At 39.7% G+C, this 22,719-nt stretch overlaps 1 protein-coding gene across 2 annotated transcripts; it reads left to right on the forward strand.

Moving 5' to 3' along the window:
- The first annotated feature begins 4,402 nt into the window (after window positions 1-4,402).
- On the forward strand, window positions 4,403-7,149 carry LOC148353055 (general transcription factor II-I repeat domain-containing protein 2A-like). Of its 2 annotated transcripts, none has more exons than XM_088353423.1 (2): window positions 4,403-5,896; window positions 5,966-7,149. In XM_088353423.1, exons 1-2 carry the CDS (start codon window positions 4,693-4,695, stop codon window positions 6,538-6,540), a joined length of 1,779 nt encoding a protein of 592 aa, XP_088209549.1. In that variant the 5' UTR covers window positions 4,403-4,692; the 3' UTR covers window positions 6,541-7,149. The 2 variants fall into 2 exon arrangements, with proteins under 2 accessions (XP_088209549.1, XP_088209550.1); XM_088353424.1 differs by having other exon boundaries at window positions 4,403-4,927; window positions 5,090-7,149.
- The last annotated feature ends 15,570 nt before the right edge of the window (window positions 7,150-22,719 follow it).

The following is a 22,719-nucleotide window of genomic DNA, read 5'->3' on the forward strand; positions in this document are numbered from 1 at the left end:
CATGTGGATCGGTCGTCTGGCACTACTGAAGACACGACTCTGGACTGCTCTCCACAATGATGATCATTACTAGCCGGAGTTTAGGTCATGGCAAAGTTGGCAACTGTCCATTCCTTGATGTAGCCAGCCTGGTTCCATACCTGTCAACCTGTACGTTTTTGCCGTACAAAGTACGTTTATTATGCATTTTAAGACGTGTACGACGTACAAGAAAATCTGTACGGAAAAACACATATTTGTCAATTATGGGTACAAGCCGGTATACACCGACTATCACAAAGGCAGATCAATCAAGTCAAACGAGTTCGCCGCTATCTTGGTAACTTTTTTTTTTCATTGCAAACGAAGCGAGCGGTTTGATGCTACTGTGCGCATGCGTCTGCAGCCTCGGATTTCATTTGGTAGTTATGTAGTGAAAGGAAGTCCGTCTCTTTTTAGAGAACCGGCTTTTTCGGCTCAACTTATTAAAGAGAGCCGGCTCTCAAACGGCTCACTTGCTTTGATGCATTATATTACAAATTATTATGTTGTATAAAGAAGTTAAGAAAAAAAGGAAATATAAAAGTAGAAAATGTAAAAAGACAGGTTTGTGGTTATCCCTTTAATCAGTATCTTACCAACAATATTTTAATGCAGAACATGAATTAATAATTTGAATAAGAAAATGCATTACTCTACTTAATTATATTTGCATGTATTTTTTCCTTCTACGGTGAACCTCCAAGCTACTTAAATTTTGAACCTTTTTTATAATAAACCTCATTCATGTCGTGCAACTCAGTATCTCACAAAAAATGTTAATTAACAATATATACGATATAACGAAACTAATGTACAATATAACATGTTAAACTACATAAATAAACACGTTTGAAAAAAATGGTGTTAGATTATTGAGTACTTTGTAAGGGAAAATATGACAGTTTGTAAGGGCATGGAGCTGTGGAGGTTGACAGGTATGCGGTTCCCTTTCTCTTTTCCTCTTCTTCTTCTTCTTTGTTCAACTGTACTGGGGAAAATGATCTTGGCAAGTGCAGCAGATCTTGTTACGTGACCATACCAGTGCAGTTTTTGTCCGCGCCCGTTTGTCAACAGTACTTTATAGGGTCCAAGGTGCTCTTTCATGGTAGTACGCAAAGTTAAATCTTCCACATAGTCTCTCTAGCTGGTGTAAGTTTCCTTTAGCAGTGCATCTCCATGGCCTGTAAATCTCTTTCCAGCTCTGCTGTGAGGGTCCATGACTTACAAGCACAGATGAAGTTGGAAGTAACAAGCACTTGCATGAGTCCGATTTTCATTTCACCGCAGTGTTCTTGTCTCTCTAGATCACAGGTGTCAAACAGGCGGCCCGCGGGCCAGATCAGGCCCGTTAAAGGATTGAATCCGGCCCGCGAGACAACACTCAGAGAAGCGCAAGAGAAAAACAAGCTGCGGGTTGAAATATGTCAACTTGATGTTGCCAAAGCCAGGTGCCTCTCACAAAGACACTGTACTTGTATTTATCTCCTCTCTCTCTCTCTCTCTCTCTCTCTCTCTCTTTCTTTTCCACCCCTTTTCTCCCACTCTGTCTCTGTCTCTTTCACTCTCTGTGTCTTTTAACCTCTTCTGCTCTAACTTTCTTTTTTCCTTTTCTCTCTTTTCTCTTTCTCTCTTCATACCCTTTGCACTTTATTTTCTCTTTTCTCTCCTTCTGTCTTTCTATTTCTCTTTAGATTTCATTTCTTCCTCTCCCTTTCTTTTCCCCCTCTGTCACGACTTTTTATCTTTTGTTTCTCACGCTCTCCCCCTCGCTCTTTTTCATTCTTTGTCCCGCGCTCTCTCCTTTTCCCTCCCTCTTTCTCTTATTTCTTTATCTCTCTTTTTCTTTCTCTTTAATGTTCTAGTCCGGCCCACGACAGAATGTTTGTTCTATTGTGTGGCCCCCGAGTTAAAATGAGTTTGACACCCCTGCTCTAGATGCTTTAGTCTGGCAAGTTGAGCTGTGATTTGAGCTACTCCAGCAATGATTTTTGGTCCGGGACCCTCTTCTGGGATGACAGCTACAAGATACAGTACTTAAATTCGGTGCCAGAGTTAACCTCATTTAAGATATAATACTGTATTGTCTTCATTGTCATTCACATGAAATGCCAATAACATTTTCTTTGCAACCCAAGGGTATAGTAACAGACTGTATAGAATAACTATAGATCTAGAAATAAAAACAGAACACAGAATTGCAGTTGAATGAATGGTCTTAATTATCTTATACAAAAGTACAACATAATTAAAGGGCTCTCCCTTTCAGTGCAACAAAGCAATTTCTAGAGCAGCTAGCTTCAGACTAGGATAGAGCATCTCAGAATTGAGCCAAGGTTCTTTGACGATTGAAATACTACTGTCCCGAATGTAGCGGCTTCCCACAAGGTCATCCGTTTGGTGAGATACAGGCTTGGCAAGGGGAGCGTAAGAAAGTTGTTTACCTAGCTGTAGCAGTAGGCCAAACGTTACCTCCCGACGCCCTCTCAGTCACGTCCCAAACCCGATAACAATCCACAGAGCACCAGATGGTGATCAGCAATGCTTTGCGCTCCTTTGACTTTTTTTAGAGTCGAATTGAATTGATAATTTCATTTTCAATCTAGGGGCCCTTGAAATACTAACTGTAGCCATGCACTGCAGTTTTGCTTTTTGAAGGGGCAGACACATTGATGTGCGCCCACCCTGCTGTTTGCCTGACAGTATACACCAGCCTATTACAGTCATGCACACAGACAGTCACATCCCATTTTCACACAAAAAGCCTTCCCTGACCCGCCCCCATTATAACGTGCATTGTGTTCTGTCCGAACACGATGCACTTTACGTTACTATCAATGACAATCACGGAAATTACATCAAAAATCCGTTAAGCAGTGAACCTGTGAAAATGCAAAGTTGCGAGGGGTCTCTTTATACAAAAAGGAAAAATACTTAGTTCATATATTCTGTGTTATATATGTACAACACGGAATGGCTGAGTGAAAAAAGTGTGCTGTGCTGTGACTCAAAGCTACATGGCAGTTAATGGGGATGCTTGTGGTCATACCTTGTGTGTTGTTGGTCCTCTCTAATTTTAGTATCAAAACTATATGAATAAAATTATTTTTCATAAATTCAAATTGTAACCCATACCCATTTCCAGAACGAGACAATTGAATAAATATGCACTTAATAAAGCTACAGGAAAATAAACCGAAAACAATGGGTAGTTGCTCTACACAAAATGATCTTTTTAAAATCCTTAACAACCTAATATGTTGTATTGCCCAGCTCTGAGGAGACACCATCTCTGTTTAATCGGTCTTACAGCAGAACCTGCACCCCTTTTTGACTTTTGTAGAAGAACCACAAAGAGCCATCAAGCTATTGGCCAAACCTTTCAAACTGACTGTACTGTGTTAGCTGAGGAGCGGCCATAACCTTGACGATAGCCTATCAAAATTGTAATCCTTTTATTACAATAACCTCGTCTCCTGCTGTATTCATTAGAGCCAGACTCGGCAGGCCCAATGCCATTCTTCCATGCAAATTTCAATGGAGAGTTTGTAAAAACATCAAAGAAAAAAATGGCACAATGCGCCTTAAATGCAAAAAGGAGTTAATGAGCTTAACGGGAGATGGAAACCTTTGTTAGATAAGTTCAGGCATGCTGCGTTGAAGGTGAGGGTAAGCTTGGGAAGAGTAAAATTGAGGTCAAGCAAAACAAAAAAGAGCAGAAAGTGGAAACTTGCACCTGGAAGCTTCAAAGACCAATTCGCTTTGGAACATTTGCAAGCCCTAAGTTCAATAACCATCAAATGTTTATTTCCTAATGTTTTTCTTAGTTTTCCAAATAGCTTTTATTTTTGGTGTTACATTCTGAAAATGAAAATAACATATCAAATCTATGTAGAGTTATTATTTTCCAAGAGTAAACTTGAAGGTTTTTTAGTGTTCCTATGAGTCATTTTCTTATAGTCAAGAACCTATCTCTCATCACTTCTAGAACATGAAGAGTACCCCATGCTTTCTCTCAGCTTTTTGTTAAATAGATAAGGTTTATATTAAATAACACTCCCACAAAATACAATAAAAATGGATCCTGATTTTTTTTTTTTAGAAAGCTTGATTTGCTTTTGCTGCAAAATTTGGTACAAAATAGTTAGTATCAGTATTGTCACGCAAACTCCGCTGTTCATTCTTGCCAAGGTCCGGCTCATATCCGAAGAGCGGGATGACGCTGTGAGCACCAAAAAACAACGGCAACCAGATGATGCTGATGCTGCATTTAAGTCAGATCAGGAGGCTTCTCCTGCTACTGGTAACAATGGAAACCGGTGCTATTCGTTTCATGTAAGGGAACAATTCCCCACCCCACAAAATAGCCTGTAGAGCAGGTGTCACCAACACGGTGCCCGCGGGCACCCGGTCGCCCGCAAGGACCACATGAGTCGCCCGCGGGCCTGTTCCAAAAATAGCACATCTCATAGAGAGCTGCGTCTAAAAATTAATTTTGTTCTGTTGCTATTATTTTTTTAATCACACTTGTATGTATATAGATTTAAAAAATACTATCTTAAAAATACTTTAAGGTTAACGCGCACAATATTTACCTATGGGCAGTAAAGTAGAGCTTGTGGGATGTGGAGAGTAAGCTAGCGGGCGCTGTATGCACTTTCGTACCCCAAAAACATGGCAGAAAAAAGAAAGAAAACGTATCTCTTTCACAGTGAATGGGAAGAGGAGTTCTTTTTTACGACTGTAAAAGAAACCTGCGTGTGTCTGATTTGCGGGACGACCGTGGCGACAGCAAAACGGCACAATGTGGAGAGACATTTCAATACGTGTCACAAAAGCTACCATGATAAATATCCACCTGCAAGCGCCCTACGGGCAGAAAAAGCCCGTGAGCTAAAGACCGCTCTGGGTAAGCAACAGTCTTTTTTTACGAGGCCGGCCAAAAACTCACAAAAAGCAACCGAAGCCTCGTTTAGAGCTACACATTTTCTGATCAAGAAAAAAAAGGCATTTACAGATGGAGAAGTTGTCAAAGAAGCGATGTTATTAATTGCTAACACTGTATTTAAAGACGAGAAAAATGGAAGCGACCTAATCTCCACTCTTTCCGACGTCCAACTGGGGGCATCTACGATGGCAAGACGAGTATCAGCTATGTCCAGTAACTTGGTCGATCAGTTGGAGCAGGATCTGGCGAAGTGCAAGTGGTTTAGCCTCCAGTGCGATGAGTCCGTGGACAGCAGCAGTACAGCGCAGTTATTGGTTTTTATCCGGATGGTGTTTAATGATTTCTCCACAAAAGAAGAACTCCTGACACTACTGCCCTTAAAGACAACTACGAGAGGAGTTGACATTTATAACACGGTGAAGGAGTTTTTCGTGCAGAAAAAGGTGCCATTGGAAAAGCTGGTAGCGGTGACAACAGACGGGGCTCCTGCTATGGTCGGCCGACAGACAGGTTTCATCGCTCACTGTAAACGTGACCCAGACTTCCCCAAATTTCTGCATTACCATTGCATCATTCACCAGCAGGCGTTGTGTGCGAAAGTGATCGGCTTTGGGCACGTGATGACTCCCGTTGTGAAAATCATAAACAACATCCGCTCCAAAGCAAAGCAGCACAGGATTTTCAAGGTACTATTAGAGGAGATGTCAGCAGAATATGGGGACCTACTGCTACACACAGAAATCAGATGGCTCAGCAGAGGACGAGTTTTGCATCGTTTTTTGTCTCTTTTGCGAGAAATCAAAGAGTTCATGCAGTCCAAAGGCGAAGATGTCTCACTGCTAGAGGACACAGAGTGGACACTTGACCTTGCATTTTTGGTGGACATTACTGGGAAATTAAACCTCCTGAACTGCCAGCTGCAAGGCAAAGGTAAGACTGTTGTCGATATGATAAGTGCTTTAAATGCATTTAAAGCCAAAATGAATGCATTCTCTGCAGATTTACAGAGAAAAAAAGTTCTGCACTTTCCCTCTGTGCAGTCAGTGCTGAAAGACAATGCTTCTGCATCTGAGACATTTGAAAAAGTGGCAGAAAAGTACATTGAAGTAATAAACAGACTTGGGCAAGAGTTTGAGAATAGGTTTTGTGACCTTCATCAGCTTGAACCATGTGTGTTCTTCATTTCCAACCCTTTCATGAATGGGGACACAACATGCTTTGCTGAGCAGTTAAGTGCAACGTTCAACTTGGATGCTGGACAGGTGGAGATTGAAATTATAACATTGCAAAATGATCTCCATCTCAAAGCCTACCAGGCTGCACCAAACTTTTGGCGCCTTGTTGACACAGAGAAGTACAGTGGAGTATGCACAGCAGCCATGAAGGTTGCCAGCCTGTTTGGCTCAACCTATCTCTGTGAATCAGCATTTTCTGACATGAACTTCATCAAAAACAAACACAGAACACGCCTCACTGATGCACATCTGAGAGACTCACTCACAGTTGCAGTGTCAAGTTACACACCAGATTACAACACACTGGTGAACAGCATGCAATGCCAGTCTTCCCACTAACCAAGGACGGATACCAGATGTAGTCAGTGACAACATGGTAGTGCCATGGCAAAGTTGAATTAAAATATTGAAGAATTGTGTTCAATTTAAAAGTGTGTTCATGACATTTAAAAGTTATAATTTTGTTAAACATAACACAGACTTGGCCATTAGTTCAAAATGTGAAATAAAAAATGTATTACATATTTAAAAATATGTAAGTTGATTTTGTTTAACATTACATAATTGTTAACTTTTTGAAACATGTTGCAACATAGTTCATGATTTGTTAACAGGGCATGTCAGTGGCTTGTGCAAATGGGATATTTTTTGCTAAAATGTAGTGATGTAAGTGATCATCTGAAAATGTAACAAATACTGTGATTAATAGAGATAAAGTGTTGAATATTGATATCTGTTTCCCACCTTGTTGTCATTTTTGATAATCATTGTTAGAAATCATTAACATGATCAGTGTCTTTACATAGGTGAGTATTACTAATCATTATAAATAATGTATAACTAAAGGCAAACTGAGCAAATTTGTTATTTCAGAAGAGCGTATCAAACTGGTAGCCCTTCGTATGATTCAGTAACCGTGAAGTAGCTCTCAGTTTCAAAAAGGTTGGTGACCCCTGCTGTAGAGGGATGGGGGCCATTAAGATGTACTTTTCCCAAGAAACAGCACAGGAAGTGGTGCCTCTGTCTGTGAAGGAATCCATGAGTTGTTGAGGTAAGATCAGGTCTAAAAAGTCCAGCCCGACCCGACCGGGCTCAAAGGTGTATAAACCCGAACCCGCCCGAACCCGACGGATTAAATTGATTTTTCGGCAAAGTGCAGCGAAATGAAACGGAACAAAATGGAAAATAAAATTATATTCTGCAGAGTACAAGATTCAAATAGTGAAATAGTGAGCCAAAAAGCAGAAAGAGTTTATGAGGTTTGTAAGCTATTGGTGAGAAGAGGAAATGACGTCTGACGTGAGGGACGTAAAGGTGGAAAAAGGAAGCAACGCATCTTTTTCTGTGAAACCGTGGATAAAAATATATCTGGATTTTGTAATTTGGAGTTAAACTTTGGTAAGCATGTTTTGAGGATAATTCTATCCGAACATTATAACTTTCGGCACCGGACTGCAGTGTTTTAATCAAGTAAAGGTACTGTAACCACATAAAATGTTACTCATGTAGAAGTAAAAAGCAGTCATCTAAATAATTACTTGAGTACAATTGAGTGCATGCTGTGCAGATCCTCCATGAAGGGACAAAAAAGGACGACAAAGAAGTCGGGCCTGAATTTTGGACAGGGTTCGGGCCCAGGCCCAACATTTTACCTCTGGTGAGCTATGAGCCGTGACACTTAGTATTTCAACCACCTCCAGATACAGTCAACAGCATTTTTTAAAGAGAGCTATTTATGAACATTCACCACAAAGCATGTATAGCGGTACCTTTGCATCAGCAAACCTGTCTTACACGATATTAAATCACGACACGATCCTCACAAACGGTACCTTTGGCCCTGCAGTGGTTACTGCAGCTTCTGCAGGCCACAGAGACGCGCCAAGCCTGAAAGCCTGTCCACCCTCGGCCCCGGCTGTCAGCATCGCCGGCAGGCTCCGTTGACGAGGGTAGGCCACTCGGGTTGTCTGTCACAGGGGTTACCCTCAGGGCGGAGACGGTTGAGCTGATTCACTTTGCAGGCGATACGCGGCGCGTGTGTACGGCCGCATACGACTGTGAGCATTTGGCAGGGAGCTAGCAGGGGTTAGCCTCGCCAGATGACAGGTATAAGCAGGGCGAAAAGGGAGAAACATGGGGTTAGCGCTGTCGACACACACACACACAGCAAGATGAAGGACAATTAATTAGGGCCCAAGCAGCACATCTGGGAATAAATACCTTGAGTAAAACCGGCACTTCTCTCCTGAACTCGTGAGCAACTTTTATACACCAGCTTTATTCTGTTTGTTAAAACATTTTTTAGAACCTGCTGCATAGGTCAAGATTGTGGGTCAGAAAGCTGTCAGCATTCTGTTTGTACCTATATTTAATGTTTACTATATACTGTGTGTGTATAGTCTGTTGAAATAGATGTAGACAGACAAACGGACAGAAGGACAGACATACAGAAAGACAAACAGACAGACAGAAACACACAGCCAGACGGATCGATACTAGAACTTGTGTTGCCATAGCAATACACAAAACCTTGCATTTAAGCTCAGATTTCTCCTTTCAAGCTTCTCCCCATCCTTTAGTACTTCATTTCAATATAATCTGTTTGCACCTACTTAAAGTAAAACCATCTGAAACCATTAAATGTGTCTTTTGTGCGTGTGCTTGTGGTTTTATGAGACTTTGGAGTCCATCGCAAAGTTCCAACGACATGCCGCCATCCCGATGCTGACTCCACATTTGAGCATCTCAGGCGCCAGACGGGCCCCGTAGGCCCCTAAACAAACAAGCTCATTTTACAAAGACAAAAAGGGAATGATACTGGATTCTCTGGCATGTCCTCAGAATTATTTCCATAAATCTGCCTGTTCACTGACAAAGAACATTCACATTTTTAAAAAATTCCACATTTCTCTACACACACACCTACACTAATGCTTTGACTGTAAAACGAGCTTTTATGCATAATAAATAATGAAAAGTAAATGCTTATTTTTAATTTGAAAGCCCAAATGAAAATGAAAAATATTTGTGATTGAAACTTTTATCTGGCAGTGGCTACAGTTTTGTGTTTTTGAAGCCATTTTGAAGGGAACCGTTTATTGTTTAGTAGAAATTGCTTTGTCAAAAAATTAATTTGTGATCTTTGTCAATTAAGTCATGCATTCATTATTCTAATATTATATATCCTATTCTAACTGTGGTTTTGTTTTTTAAGAAATAAATACATTTTTCAAATTGTTTATTTTTGTATGGTGAAATGTCCTTATTCAACACACACCTTCCATCGAGTCAGGACGACATAGTTCATTAAATAATTGCTACTGAGATGTGAAACCTGAACATTTTCTAATCCAAAATGGTACCGAGACACTTCAAATATCAATTCAATTCATAAATAATTTGTTACTGACCTTCTAAACTTGCTGTAAAAACAATTACAAAAAAATACAGTTATACCTCGCTACTTCATGCTTCAGCAGATCGGGCGCACAAGTCAATGGGTCCACCCAAAATAACGACGATTGCAATATTTTAGCGGCTTATTACATTGAAAAGAAATTCATCAAATATAAAGGACTCTGAAGAAAGTCAGAAGAGAGCAAAGAATTGGTAATCACCAGCCGGTGCTATTTGGATTGTTATCAAGTCCGGGAAGACACGTTGGCGGTGTTGTGAGAGAAGGCAATAGCAACGCTGCAGGTCCGGCCTTTTGCTACCGCGAGGCTACATAACTAATGCCACGCTTCCGAGCCTTTATCTCACCAACGACAGAATTATTACCCAATAGATGGATGACCTGACACTACAACTTGTGATAAACTGTTATATTCAAGATAGTTGTATTTTCAACATCAAGAGAGGCCTGGCACAGGATAACCGATGCTAGTGTGCATCTAGTCAGCCACTCTCCAAATCGCTTCATTACACTGGAAGAAAAAGCCTTCTAATTGTGTTTAAATTTTGTAGAATTACATTCGGGACAGTAATATCCTAATCGTCAAAGAACCTTGGCTCAACTCGGAGATACTTGATCCTGGTGTGCAGCTAGCTGCTCTAAAAATTGCTTTGTTGCACTGAAAAGAAAAGCCCATCAATTTTGTTGTACTTTTGTATAAGATAATAAAGACCATTCGACTGTGATTATATGTTCTGAATTTTTTTGTAGATCTATAGTTGTTATTATCTTACAGTCAAATAGTCTCAGTCACTGAGTACTTCACCTTGAGGGCTTTTATGGAGGGACGTTGCTACTCGGCAGATATCCACTTTTCGTAGGGGGTTCTGGTCCCCACTAACCGAGGGATTACTGTATAATACAAAATAATTTCTGTGGCAGTGTATGTGCTTTGAAAAGACAGCGTGTGATGGGGTTGACATTTTGTGACTGTGTTGATTGTCCCTAAAACAAATAAATAGCATCAGCAAGTGTGGCTCTCTTTTACTATGTGTCGGTGCATTTTGTAAGTACAGTGTTTATACATATATATATATATATATATATATATATATATATATATATATATATATATATATATATATATATATATATATATATATATATATATATATATATATATATATATATATATATATATATATCATCTCATCTCATTAGCTGTACCGCTTATCCTTATTAGGGTCGCGGGTGGGCTGGAGCCCATCCCAGCCATCTCCGGGCAGTGGGCAGGGGACACCCTGAACTGGTTGCCAGCCAATCGCAGGGCACACGCGGACAGACAACTCACTCGCTCAGTCACACCTAGGGACAATTTGGACCGGCCAATTTACCTGAAATGCATGTTTTTGGAATGTGGGAGGAAACCGGAGTGCCCGGAGGAAACCCACGCAAGCACGGGGAGAACATACAAAGTCCGCACAGGAAGTCCGGAGCTGGATTTGAACCCACGACAGGTTCCCATGACATGAACTGTGCCGCACAAGCGCTAACCACTGCGCCGCCGTGCTGGAGCCCATCCCAGCAATCATCGGGCAGTGGGCAGGGGACACTGGTTGCCAGCCAATCGCAGGGCACACTGGGACAGACAACTCGCTCGCTCATTCACACCTAGGGACAATTTGGACCAGCCAATCCACCTGAAATGCATGTCTTTGGAATGTGGGAGGAAACCTGAGTGCCCGGAGGAAACCCACACAAGCACAGAGAGAACATACAAACTCCGCACAGTAAGTCCGGTAGCTGGATTTGAACCCACACAGGAGGTTCCTAAGACCTTAGAACTGTGCTGCACACGTGCTAACCACTGCGCCTATATATATATATATATGTATATATATATATATATATATATATATATATATATATATATATATATAGAGAGAGAGAGAGAGAGAGAGAGAGAGAGAGAGAGAGAGAGAGAGAGAGAGAGAGAGAGAGAGAGAGAGAGAGAGATATCAAGGAAAAGCTGTGTTGTTAAAATTCATCACGAGATATTTATAAGATTCTTCCTGTAAATATGGAAGGTTCATAATAGTGCAAACTACTCGAAATCCATTTAATTGAACAGCATGGAACTTTGGTGATCTCAGTTCAATTCTCTACCCTTCTTCTGCTCTTCTTTTAATTGCATCCTATACTGCAAATGAGCGGACAGGGGGCTCCAACACTTAACGTTCCTTTAACGTTGCCCTAGGCGTCGTAACGCCGCTGCAAGCATCACCAAAACACTTAGCCTATGCCTAGGATTAATGGCGGGCCATCTAAAACAATTTGGGAGCCAATCAGTCGGAGCAAGGAGGGTGAATCTAATATGATAATTTATCTGCATGGATGCCTGGCGGGACAGGGCGGGGTATGCTAATCGCACGACCCTTCGCTTAAACGTGCGGATGCACACAGCTGGATGCGCCACCTCCATTTAGCAACTTTGAGGGGACTTCGGAGTTTGGTTTCTCCTTGGAACAATGGCGAGCCCCCTCTTTCTTTGCCAATTTCCATAATGTTACCACCTCCCACGCCATGACAGTGAGACACAAGTAAATGCTGATGTTGCTATCTCATTGAGTGGGGGGAACGTCGGTACGAAGCGCCACCTTTTCATCTTGCGGGAGCATTTTAGCCGCTGCGTGGCATCGCTCACGCAGCTCTGACAATCGTCTGTTAATTGATTCATTTAATTAGCCGGAGATGGAACTAGGCCCGCATCCCGCCACGGCGTATCCGAGGGGGTCTCCTCGCCGCATGGACGAACCACTTAGCTCGGCCCAGTCTGATTCCCATTAAAGTGTAATTATATGTAAATGAAAGCTGCATCAAATGTTTCCATTTTTCTCTACAATTTGACCGATGACACAAACCAGTTCTGTGTGTCTTTATTGAAAGAGATTTTGAAGTTTTATAAGGTTACGTCCCTCTTATTTAAGAGAAATTATGAAGGAGCAATGCTGAGAATAGGGGTCCAAACGTTGGCTTCTTGTTTGCGTTTCTCTCAAACTTCGGAATGGGGCTAATCAAGGACGAGGCAACGTCAGTGCAGCTAGCCTTGCACCAGCATACCAGCGAAGAGCTTTTCCTCCGTTACATGTTATCAGAGCTTGTTGGAAGTATTGTAATATTTAAATATGTCAATGCATATATTTGTTAATGATTACGTGCTTTGTTTATTTACAATGTCTTCATTTATTTAGTCGTAATCACATAACTTCAGTTTTGTTTTATTTTATAATATCATCTTACTTCCTAGAGTGAGTTACACAAAAACAGTCAGGAAACATCGATGTCAATTTATTAGATGTCTAAACAAGCACATTCCTGGAAGGATCACACTAACTAAAGTGCAACTTTTGTCCTTTTTAACGGAATACAATTTAATTTCTAATCAAACGGGGGTCTTGCGGATCTTTAAAAAGTCTTAAAAGATATTACATTCATTATTTTAAAAATGAAACCTTACTTTTTTAAAAAATGTCTTAAATCTTATTTTCAAAATCTTAAATGTAAACACTTCAATATGGTTTGTATTGTCTTGAACTAAAGAGATTTAGTAAAATTGATCAATTCAGTTTTTTTAATAATTCACCGATGGTGGCAACATCGCCTGACCACAATGGAACCATCAAAACAGTGATGTGGTTTCAGTCGGACCCCATAGAGCAGACGCATGTCTCAGGTCTACCTGCAATACACATAGCAACTTCGGACAAGTTTAGTTTAGAACATGAGAAAGTGTAAATCTAATGAGAAGTGGCTGTCCAGCGGACATTTTTTGCAATGGCTAAAAGCTGTGCTAGGTACGATGTATTATTTGTAAGTAATAATGTGTTTTTTCATTTTGTTTGTTTCAATTTCATGTTTTTTTTTGTCGACTAGGTCTTAATCTTGAATTCAAAAGGCATTAAAAAGGACTAAAAAGTCTTGAATTTAAATTTCCTTAAGATGTTGGAACCCTGTCAAGGCTTGAGCGGCTTGAGTAAAATATGTTTGACTTGTGATAGTTTTTCAATGATCTTTTGGACCTTTTTCTATAAGAATGATAAAACACATCACCCTTCCCACAATTGAAATACAACAGCCAATATCCATTTGTTCATTTTCCCCAGAATATATTCTGGACTAAAACCTTCGAAAAACTATTCATCCTTTTTCAGCCTCTATTTTGAAAATATGCCTTGTCTGTATCCCCAATCAACAAACACACTAAGGAAAAAAGGTTTTCCTCAACACCAATACAGTATGATGTACTGTGTGTCTGTTAGGTGGAGCATTTCATAAGCCTACTGGGAACAAATCCCTAACAGGCACATAAAGACACTCGGCCTGATGATGAAGATGTTTTATCTGATGAAGTTGCTGTATCTGAGTCAGGTCAGTAGGCTTATCCTACTACTGGTCACCATGTCCAAAGCAAGTCATGTTTAATTGTGTAGACCTTGCAATATTATGTTACTGTGCATTGAGTTAATGTGTCGTTAAGTTCCTGAAACTAAAGAGCATAAACTACATCTGTCTGAACTATTAAGATATAATTGTTTATACATTATAGAAACACTTTTAGAAATGTACGGCACTGCCTTGTTAATCCTACAACATGGATGTGGATGGATTGGACATGCAACAGTTCTCTCAGCCATTGCGTGAGACTACTGATGACATCCAGAATCCCTGAAAAAATGCATATTAACCAATTACGTGCGCCTTGAAGAAAAAAAAAGCGTCTCGAAAGGAGATGCTTGATTATTGGGGAGCCGGCTCTCGTTGTTCACTTCAAGAGGCCAGCTAGTTTAGCGGTTTTATCACCAGTTAGATACCATCAATATAAAACATGTTCCCTTAAATCTTTTCCATTTTTTGCATTTTCGACTTTCTTAAAAAATGACAAAAACTCATCACGGGTTATCCATTTTCAGAGACAGGCACCACTTTGAGAGCGTCCTAAAGGTTACATTGAGAACGACTTCCTCTTAAAGTATATTTTGGTGTGTTTGGAATAGAATAGAATAGAATAGAATAGAATAGAATAGAATAGAATAGAATAGAATAGAATAGAATAGAATTGAATTGGATTGCCCTTGCGACCCTATTGAGGAAAAGCGGTGCAGACAACGGATGGATAATAAATGATTCAAATGGATTTGAATTCAATTGAATTCAGTTGAATTCAAAAGTCTTTATTGCATTCCAGGATAAACAAGATAAGCATGCAATAAAGACTGAAAAGAGAAAATTGGAAATTGCAAAGATATGTACTTGAAGGCTGGACGAATTTACAATTGCAAATTCCTTTCTCTAATAATAGTGCAATGACAAATACTGCCTGCTAACAATAGCAATTAGTAATGAGTGCAATTAGTAATGAATGAATAAATAAAGGAATGATTGATCGTTTTTTTCGGGCCGAGTAAAAAAACATGAAAATAAAAACAGCATCAACCACTAATTAACAAAAGGGAACAGCAAAATATTTTCAAAAAAACAACAAAAACAGAGAAAAGCAGCTCAAGTATACAATAACGGCTGAGCTTTTAAATGCAAAACCCTGTTCCAATTTGTTTTCCCTTTCGGGTAAGACATATTCATAACCAGAACAAGGAAAAAAAAAACACAAAAGGGATTAAAAAACAATCATCTACATCACATTTAGCAGCAAACTCATTTTTAAATACAACTGATTTGTTTTTTTACCATAATGGATAAAGTATGTCCCCACATTATTATCCTACTCAGTATCTCACCAGGTAAAAAAGGAGGGAAGTCGCGGCATGCCAATGTAATAGTTTCCATTCAAACCGCAGCCGCCACTCTTCCATCCAAATCCCATCCATCCCTCCGTAACCCGTGTTGTGTACTTCACAAGATCCCCTCTGACCCCCCACCCCCCATTCTTACTTGCTATGAAGTTAGCACTAAGAGCTGGCGAGTGATTACAACTTCCTTCAGAGTGAATAGTGCAGATGTGGGCCTTAGCCTTAGCGCAGAACAACAATGGCCTCAAAGGCGCCTTGCACACAATGAGGTTTTCTGCCGAGACAGACGCGCTGCTCTATAGCGGCGCGCAGCGTGGGGATGCTAAGCAGGTGCCACACTGAGGGCCTGCGACGAACCCCGGGGCCTCTTTTAAGTCTGACCCGCCTCTGAACTCGCTTGAATAGCTTCAGTGCATACGTGCGTGCGGATCACTTCTATGGTCGGTACCGGCTTTAGTGATCTGAGGTGTCACTTAGCCGCGGATTAGCTCTGCTCGCTCTTCATCGCGGATTTTCTCTCATTGACGCACCGCCAGAGGGACAGAAGCTCGCTGGTGGCGCTTTCTCTGATCTGCTTCGGCTTCGTCAAAGAATGAGGAAGTTACAAAGTCCCTTAGACTTTTTTTTTTGCACATCTTCGACGCCTCTCTCAAACACTTTGTCTTCCCGTGCTTACTCAAATGATTGCCCATTATTTTGAATTGTATTATGGTTAAAAAATAAACACTTTGTAGTGAATCTTGATATTTTGTGCACAGAAGGATGGTTGAATACTCTAAAATCCAACAAGGAATGAAGATAAATTATTAAAAATTCTTAGACCAGTCTAGGAATATAGTTTTTTATTCAAAAATGACTGAATTGATCATTTGAAAGGGTATATACTGTAATATCTGTAATTGTGTGGACCCGAACCCCCTGCAAAATTTGAAAATCTGCAAAGTAGCCACGCCCCTTCATAAAAGCCCCCAAGGGTAAAATTTACCTTGAGATGAGATACTTAGAGACTAAGAATATATGACTGTAATAACATATATAGATCTACAAATAAAAACAGAGAGCACGGAATTACTGTTAAATGAACAGTCTTTATTGTCATGATACAAAAATGCAAACACATGGAGGGCTTCCTCTTTCAGTGTAAAAGAGCCATTTAGAGAGCCTCTGGCTAGCTGCATGCCACCATCAGGTAGCCCCAGACTGAGCCAATAAGAAAACACAACCATCCCGAATGTAGCAGTTTCCCACCGTTTGTAGCTTCAGGTCAACCGTTGTATGGGTAATGGATTAGATGTGCTGAGATACAGACTCGGCAGGGGTGACTAGTGAGAGTTGTTATGTAGCCTAGCTTTAGCATTAGGTTGGACCCGCAGCACCGCTTTTGCCTTTTCTTCCGACGCTGCCTAAGTTGCTTCCTGAACCCGATAATAATCCACAGAGCACCCGCTGGTGACCCGCTTGCGCTCTACCGCCGTTCATCAGAGTTTAATTGAGTTGATGAAATTATTTCAATGTAACGAGCAGCTAAAAGCTCGCCATTTATTTTGGGTCGACCCATAGGTTCGTGAGCCCGCCATGCTCTTTGAGTGACAGCATACACCAGCCTATGACAGTTGCGCACATAAGTGGTCATGCCTACCCACCACACTCACATTCAACCTGCCTAGTGATAGCTTTGCTGTTTTCTGCAGAATTCAATGCACAATTCGTTAACAGTAAGGGAAATAAAGACAATTAAATTCAAAATCCGCAAAGCAGTGGACAAGTGATAAACGAGCTGCGAAGTACCGAGGGATTACTGTATTAGAATATCAGAATAAATCAATGATTTAATGATTACAGATGCTAATGTGTGAAAGGGTGGATGACTAACCAAATAGATCAATCCATGCCTTTAAGATGGAACGAAAAGATAGGTGAATAGGTAAAGCTGTCAAACACAAGTCATGGATTTAAGATGCTTTGTAGCATTTTTGCATTTTGGAAAAAACACTCGTGACATTTGATTTTAAAAAAAAAGTAAGTAATCCATTAATATCTATCTACTTGTTTGATTACATTTTGGGTTTACCTTTTACACAACAAAGGATGTTTTTTTTTTTTCAGAAAAATGTTGTTGATATGTTATATGAAAATCTATATAAAACTATATATATATATATATATATATATATATATATATATATATATATATATATATATATATATATATATATATATATATATATATATATATATATATATATATATATATATATATATATATATATATATATATATATATATATATATATATATATATATATATATATATATATATATATATATATATATATATATATATATATATATATATATATATATATATATATATACATCCCTACCATGTGTTTACCTATAACTCCATACACGCATGCCGGTGATTGTGTGCCTGTGTGCTGCAATTTCATTTTGTCTGATCTTTTTCTTTTTTTGCAAAGCGACGGGTACTAAATGAGAAAGAGTCACCTGGAGTCTTCCCCTTCAAGGTCTGTCAAGAGTTAACATGTAATGAATACATTAATATCTAATGAATTTAAGGGGGTGTTGGTGGGGTAGGGGTTAGTATTAGAGCGTCCGTGCCGCTCAGGGAGACTGCAGAGGGTGATGCCGGTTAAAAAGGGGATGCTGAGAAACTGACAACAAAAACAATAGAAAGCGCCGCGAAATGCTGGTGTGCCTCCCTGTATGCAGCACAACTGCAGTTATTTGAACTTTCCTCACTGGAACGCCATTTTTCTTGCTCTTCCAGGAAGCTTGTCATCCAAGTTGGCGTTGTGCGCCCTAACAAATTTACCTTGGCTGTATCTTTTGTCATTGAGAGATCAAATGCATCATGGAGGCACGTGCGAGGCAGGTCCTGCTGGGGGTTCGCTAATGTGGAGACCCCCTTGCGAGAGTACATTATCTCCAAGCCTTGCTATTATTCCTGAACGCTCTATGATTCCTAATGCATCCATCTCACACAACCTACAGCCTTCGTTAGGAAGACGACTAACTATCCATTATCCATTACGCTCATCGCTTGTCATGACATTTAGCTTCTTGTTTGCATCTTTCTTGACTTTGTTGTAAAATATATATACATATATATATATATATATATATATATATATATATATATATATATATATATATATATATATATATATATATATATATATATATATATATATATATATATATATATATATATATATATATATATATATATATAATGATGGATGATGAGTCAACAGATGGAAAATGATAGAAAATAGATCTGTAAATAGCGAATACATTTGGGGATCTGAACAAAATGTGTTGAAATATTCTTGAGAATTTGGGTAAACATGACAGTATATAGTAGTGGCTAAGACAATCTGTGTCTTACATTTATTTTAAGTGTTTTTGACCTCGACTGAGTATTTTGGATGAAGAAAAAAATAGACTACTGTAAAGAGAAATAGTTCACTTGAGGACACTTATTACAAAGTTACGAAATTAAAGTAAAACAGAGTGCAAATGTTCAAAAGAGTGTTCCTCTTCCATAAGATACGCAAAAAAAAGGCCCAGATTCGATCAAATGGAACATGAAACAACAACAGACCTTTCGGTGGACTCACATTACGAGAACTCAATGTACAAGAGATTAACATTGCACAAAGCTGAATCTTCAAAGATGTATGATAAAATAAGGCTAAAGTGCATCGATATGAAATGATACATTCTTCTGAATAGGGGAGAAAATACTTCATTAAAAATGTGTGGATGAATATGATCTGCATTTATAACTAAATTAATCATATGATTATCAAGGTAATGATGTGATGATTTAAAAATAAATCTCATGCCATACTCAGTCCCACTTTTTAACAATAGCTTACATTTTCAGTTGCAGGAAGTTTTCCCCATTACAATGGGAAAGGTTACCCTAGTTGTTAGCATGGCCCTTGATAAATGTCCATCATTGATACATAACATTTACACTAATACCCTTTTCATTGCGTCCTTTTTAAGTGTAGAATGCACCTTGTCCTCTTGTAGGGGGGGATGATACTTCATGGGACAATCTCAGATGCCAATAATCACAGGGAAAGGATTGCAATGGCAAATCAAAACAAACAGAGAGCAGTGTTGATGTCATTTTTAAGAAAAGCTTATGTACTTAATTGAAATGCCTAAAAGTCATTTTTCCATACGATAACATTAACATCAACCTTAACTTATTGTATAAATGCTAATTCTTCTTTTAAATACTAATTAATGTTTTAATGTTTCATATATATTATTTTTACTTTTTTTGTTTTGATGTAAAAATGCAACCATATACAATACATGAAATTTGACATGAACGGCGTACTTAGTCAAAACATGTTTTTTTAAAGGAACTCAGACAAGTTTGCTGATTTGCTGTCAAGTCCTGATCCCTTAATAGAGAATAAATTTGATATTTATTATTAACGATTCAGCTTTGTACATTTTTATTTGCTTTGAGCATGCATATGACCAAAAACATGTCAAAATATTGAAGAAGCTAAACTATGTTTTTGTTTACTATGATAACTTTTGTAGGAAAAATGCCGCCAGCCGACTACATTTAAGAAAGTAACTGCACTCCCCAAGGGATGAATTTGCCTAGCGTCGACCAATCATGTTGAAGACACATCCCCACCAACCACCTGTAAAACACCATGCACGCTTCAAAAACTCTCTTTTGCTGCTGGCCCGAGATACGGCTCCATGGAAGCTCTCCCCCCAAGGCCCAACAACCCCCTGCCCGACCCTCTGACCAACTCCTGAGTGGTTGGCGGGTTTTCTTGGGAAAAGTACTGACTGGGCTTTGTTTTTTCAGAAGGGCGAGACTCATTTGGTTCCCGTGAGGTTAAGGGCCCGGTCACACAGCCGTTTGCGTCTGTATCGAGGCTGAATCACGGCCAGAAATTTCTGCCTGTGAAGCGGACGCTATTGAACGCTTTGAGATCGCCATACATACGAGATACAGCAGTGCTTTACACGCGGTCGGAAATTCACACGCGGTTGGCAGCGCGAAAAAGTTTTGCTCTGCCCAAAACTTTAGGGCCCGGTCACACAGCCTTTCACGGGCGTATCGAGGCTGAATCACGGCCAGAAATTTCTGCCCGTGAAGAAGACGCTGTTGGACGCTTTGAGATTGCCATATAGACGAGATACAGCAGTGCTTTACTCGCGGTCGGAAATTCACCCGCGATTGGCCGCGCGAAAAAGTTTTGCGCTGCTACAAACTTTAGACCACGTGTTAACCGCGGGCGGCACACGTGGTAAACACGAGGTAATGACGCGGAAATGACACGGCACGACGTGCTATGGCCGCGGCCAGGGCGTGGTTACACGTGGGTAGGACGCAAAATTTCAGCGGGTAATCGTGGGTGGAGCACGGTCATAGCATGTTCTGCGCCTGTATCGCGGTGTTATTACGTGAAATTAGCGTGTTACGCGTGTGACGGTCAAACGCCTTTCTCCACGTATATACAGCGCGATTTGCCGAGCGCACGTCAGTTGTGCTCGAGACGTCAAGGGGTGAACATGGATCCGTATTATGAACTGACTGACAACGGATAATGAATAATGAATAAAGAAGATAGAAAAATAACCCTTAAAAAATCTTATATAAATCACTTTTGAGAACTGTTATGCACTCTACCGTAAAGCTTATTATGCAGAAATAAGCTTTATGGTAGAGTGCATAACAGTTTCAATACGAGCGATTTGAATAGAAAAAGGCAAAATAAACATGTTACCTGCTCAAAAGTGATTTGTATACAGCGTGCATTACCGTTCGATTACATTCACAACAAATACAAAGACGGAATGGTTTAAGTTGTATTACATTCCCAACAAATGCAAGACGAAGTGGTTTTGGTTATATGTTCGCCATTAAATTCCCTAAAAGTGATATAAAAGTGATATAAAACGAGGTAAAAGTGGTTGTAGTAGCGAGGGGACGCAAATCTCGGCAAGGATGCATTTCTCGGCATAACGCTGGCTCAGCAGCTTTTATACCCGTGGTACACACGAGAAAATGACGCGGAAATGACGCGATGAGGAAGCGGAACAGTCGCCGGCGTCTGTTTTGCGGGCAAACCACCGATGAACAGCGGGTTGGCCAATTTTGTGCATTTTCCATCGCGGGCAACCACGGGCAAAAAAAAAAACGCAAAATTTTACCCGCGATACAGACGCAAACGGCTGTGTGACCGGGCCTTTACCAAGAAACGATTTTACAACTAACTGTTTTGGTGCAAGGGCAAAAAATACTTCATTTATGGCATCCTATGAAATAATTTCCAGTCTACAAATAAGTTGATTGATTTAAGAGGGTTTATGGATCAACAATTTTCTCATTGCTAACGAATTTATTTGCCGGTTCATGTTTTCTATGACTGTGAGGGCTTGTTTCAAAGATGTCCTTTTTTTTATGTGTAATTTAATCCTCCCCTGTCAAGTAAATAAATGCTGTTTGTTAGTATCAAACACATGGATTTTTTTATTAGTGTGTGTCTACTATTTTCCTTCTGGCCCGATCAATCATTATCCACATCAATGAACTGAAAAATCGATGATTCAAACAAACAGTTTAGCTTCTTTAGTTTAGTATTTTCCTACCTAAATAGAAGAAAGGTATTAAGTCATTTCATGATAAATGCTTGAGAAAATATGAGGCTATGTCAAATTAATTTGGGTGGGAAACCGTGAGCACCATATGCTGGCCAAATCGGTAACCACCAAATTAGATTCTAAATTCAATAAATAGAATTTAAAGCAATTTACTTTACTCTTTAGCTTATGATTGATGCCCACCTTACACGTTTCTTTTCCTGTCCTTCCCTGCTGCCTGGCTGATGGTGAAATGAGGGAGAAGTATGTTTCGAAATGAGTCAGCGGACCAGTGCCTGGACCTGAAGCATGTCAACGTCTGTATCGACCAGCCAGAAGAGACGGGAAGCTTCGTCGTAGCTGTCACGGACTTTTTGGACAATCTCTACATATTACCAAGGTTTTTCTCATTGATGTTCAATATTTTTTGTGTATTGTTACCCAATGCAAAATCTATTCCACCCTGGTCATCATGGTACGCTGATTACCAATTGTGAAGCCCCTTCTCAAGTTTTTTTTTATTTTCCTCATGTTGAGGTTTTTGAGTTTTTCCTTGCCCCATGTTGGTTTCATTTTAGGGAATGGTGTATTTGTAACCTGTGCAGTCCTTTAAAATATTTTGTGATTAAGGGCTATACATAAAATGTGACTTGACATCAGAAT

This window comes from Urocampus carinirostris, chromosome 14 (genome assembly GCF_059441175.1).
Source record: "Urocampus carinirostris isolate Australia breed hairy pipefish chromosome 14, RoL_Ucar_1.0, whole genome shotgun sequence".
Classification (NCBI taxonomy): Eukaryota; Metazoa; Chordata; class Actinopteri; order Syngnathiformes; family Syngnathidae; genus Urocampus; species Urocampus carinirostris.

Bases quoted from the DNA above. Each gene is read 5' to 3' on its own strand.
- LOC148353055 (XM_088353423.1), top strand. From the start codon at position 4,693: ATGGCAGAAAAAAGAAAGAAAACGTATCTCTTTCACAGTGAATGGGAA. The intron at 5,897-5,965 runs GTAAGACTGTTG...CATTCTCTGCAG, and splicing joins CTGCCAGCTGCAAGGCAAAG to ATTTACAGAGAAAAAAAGTT.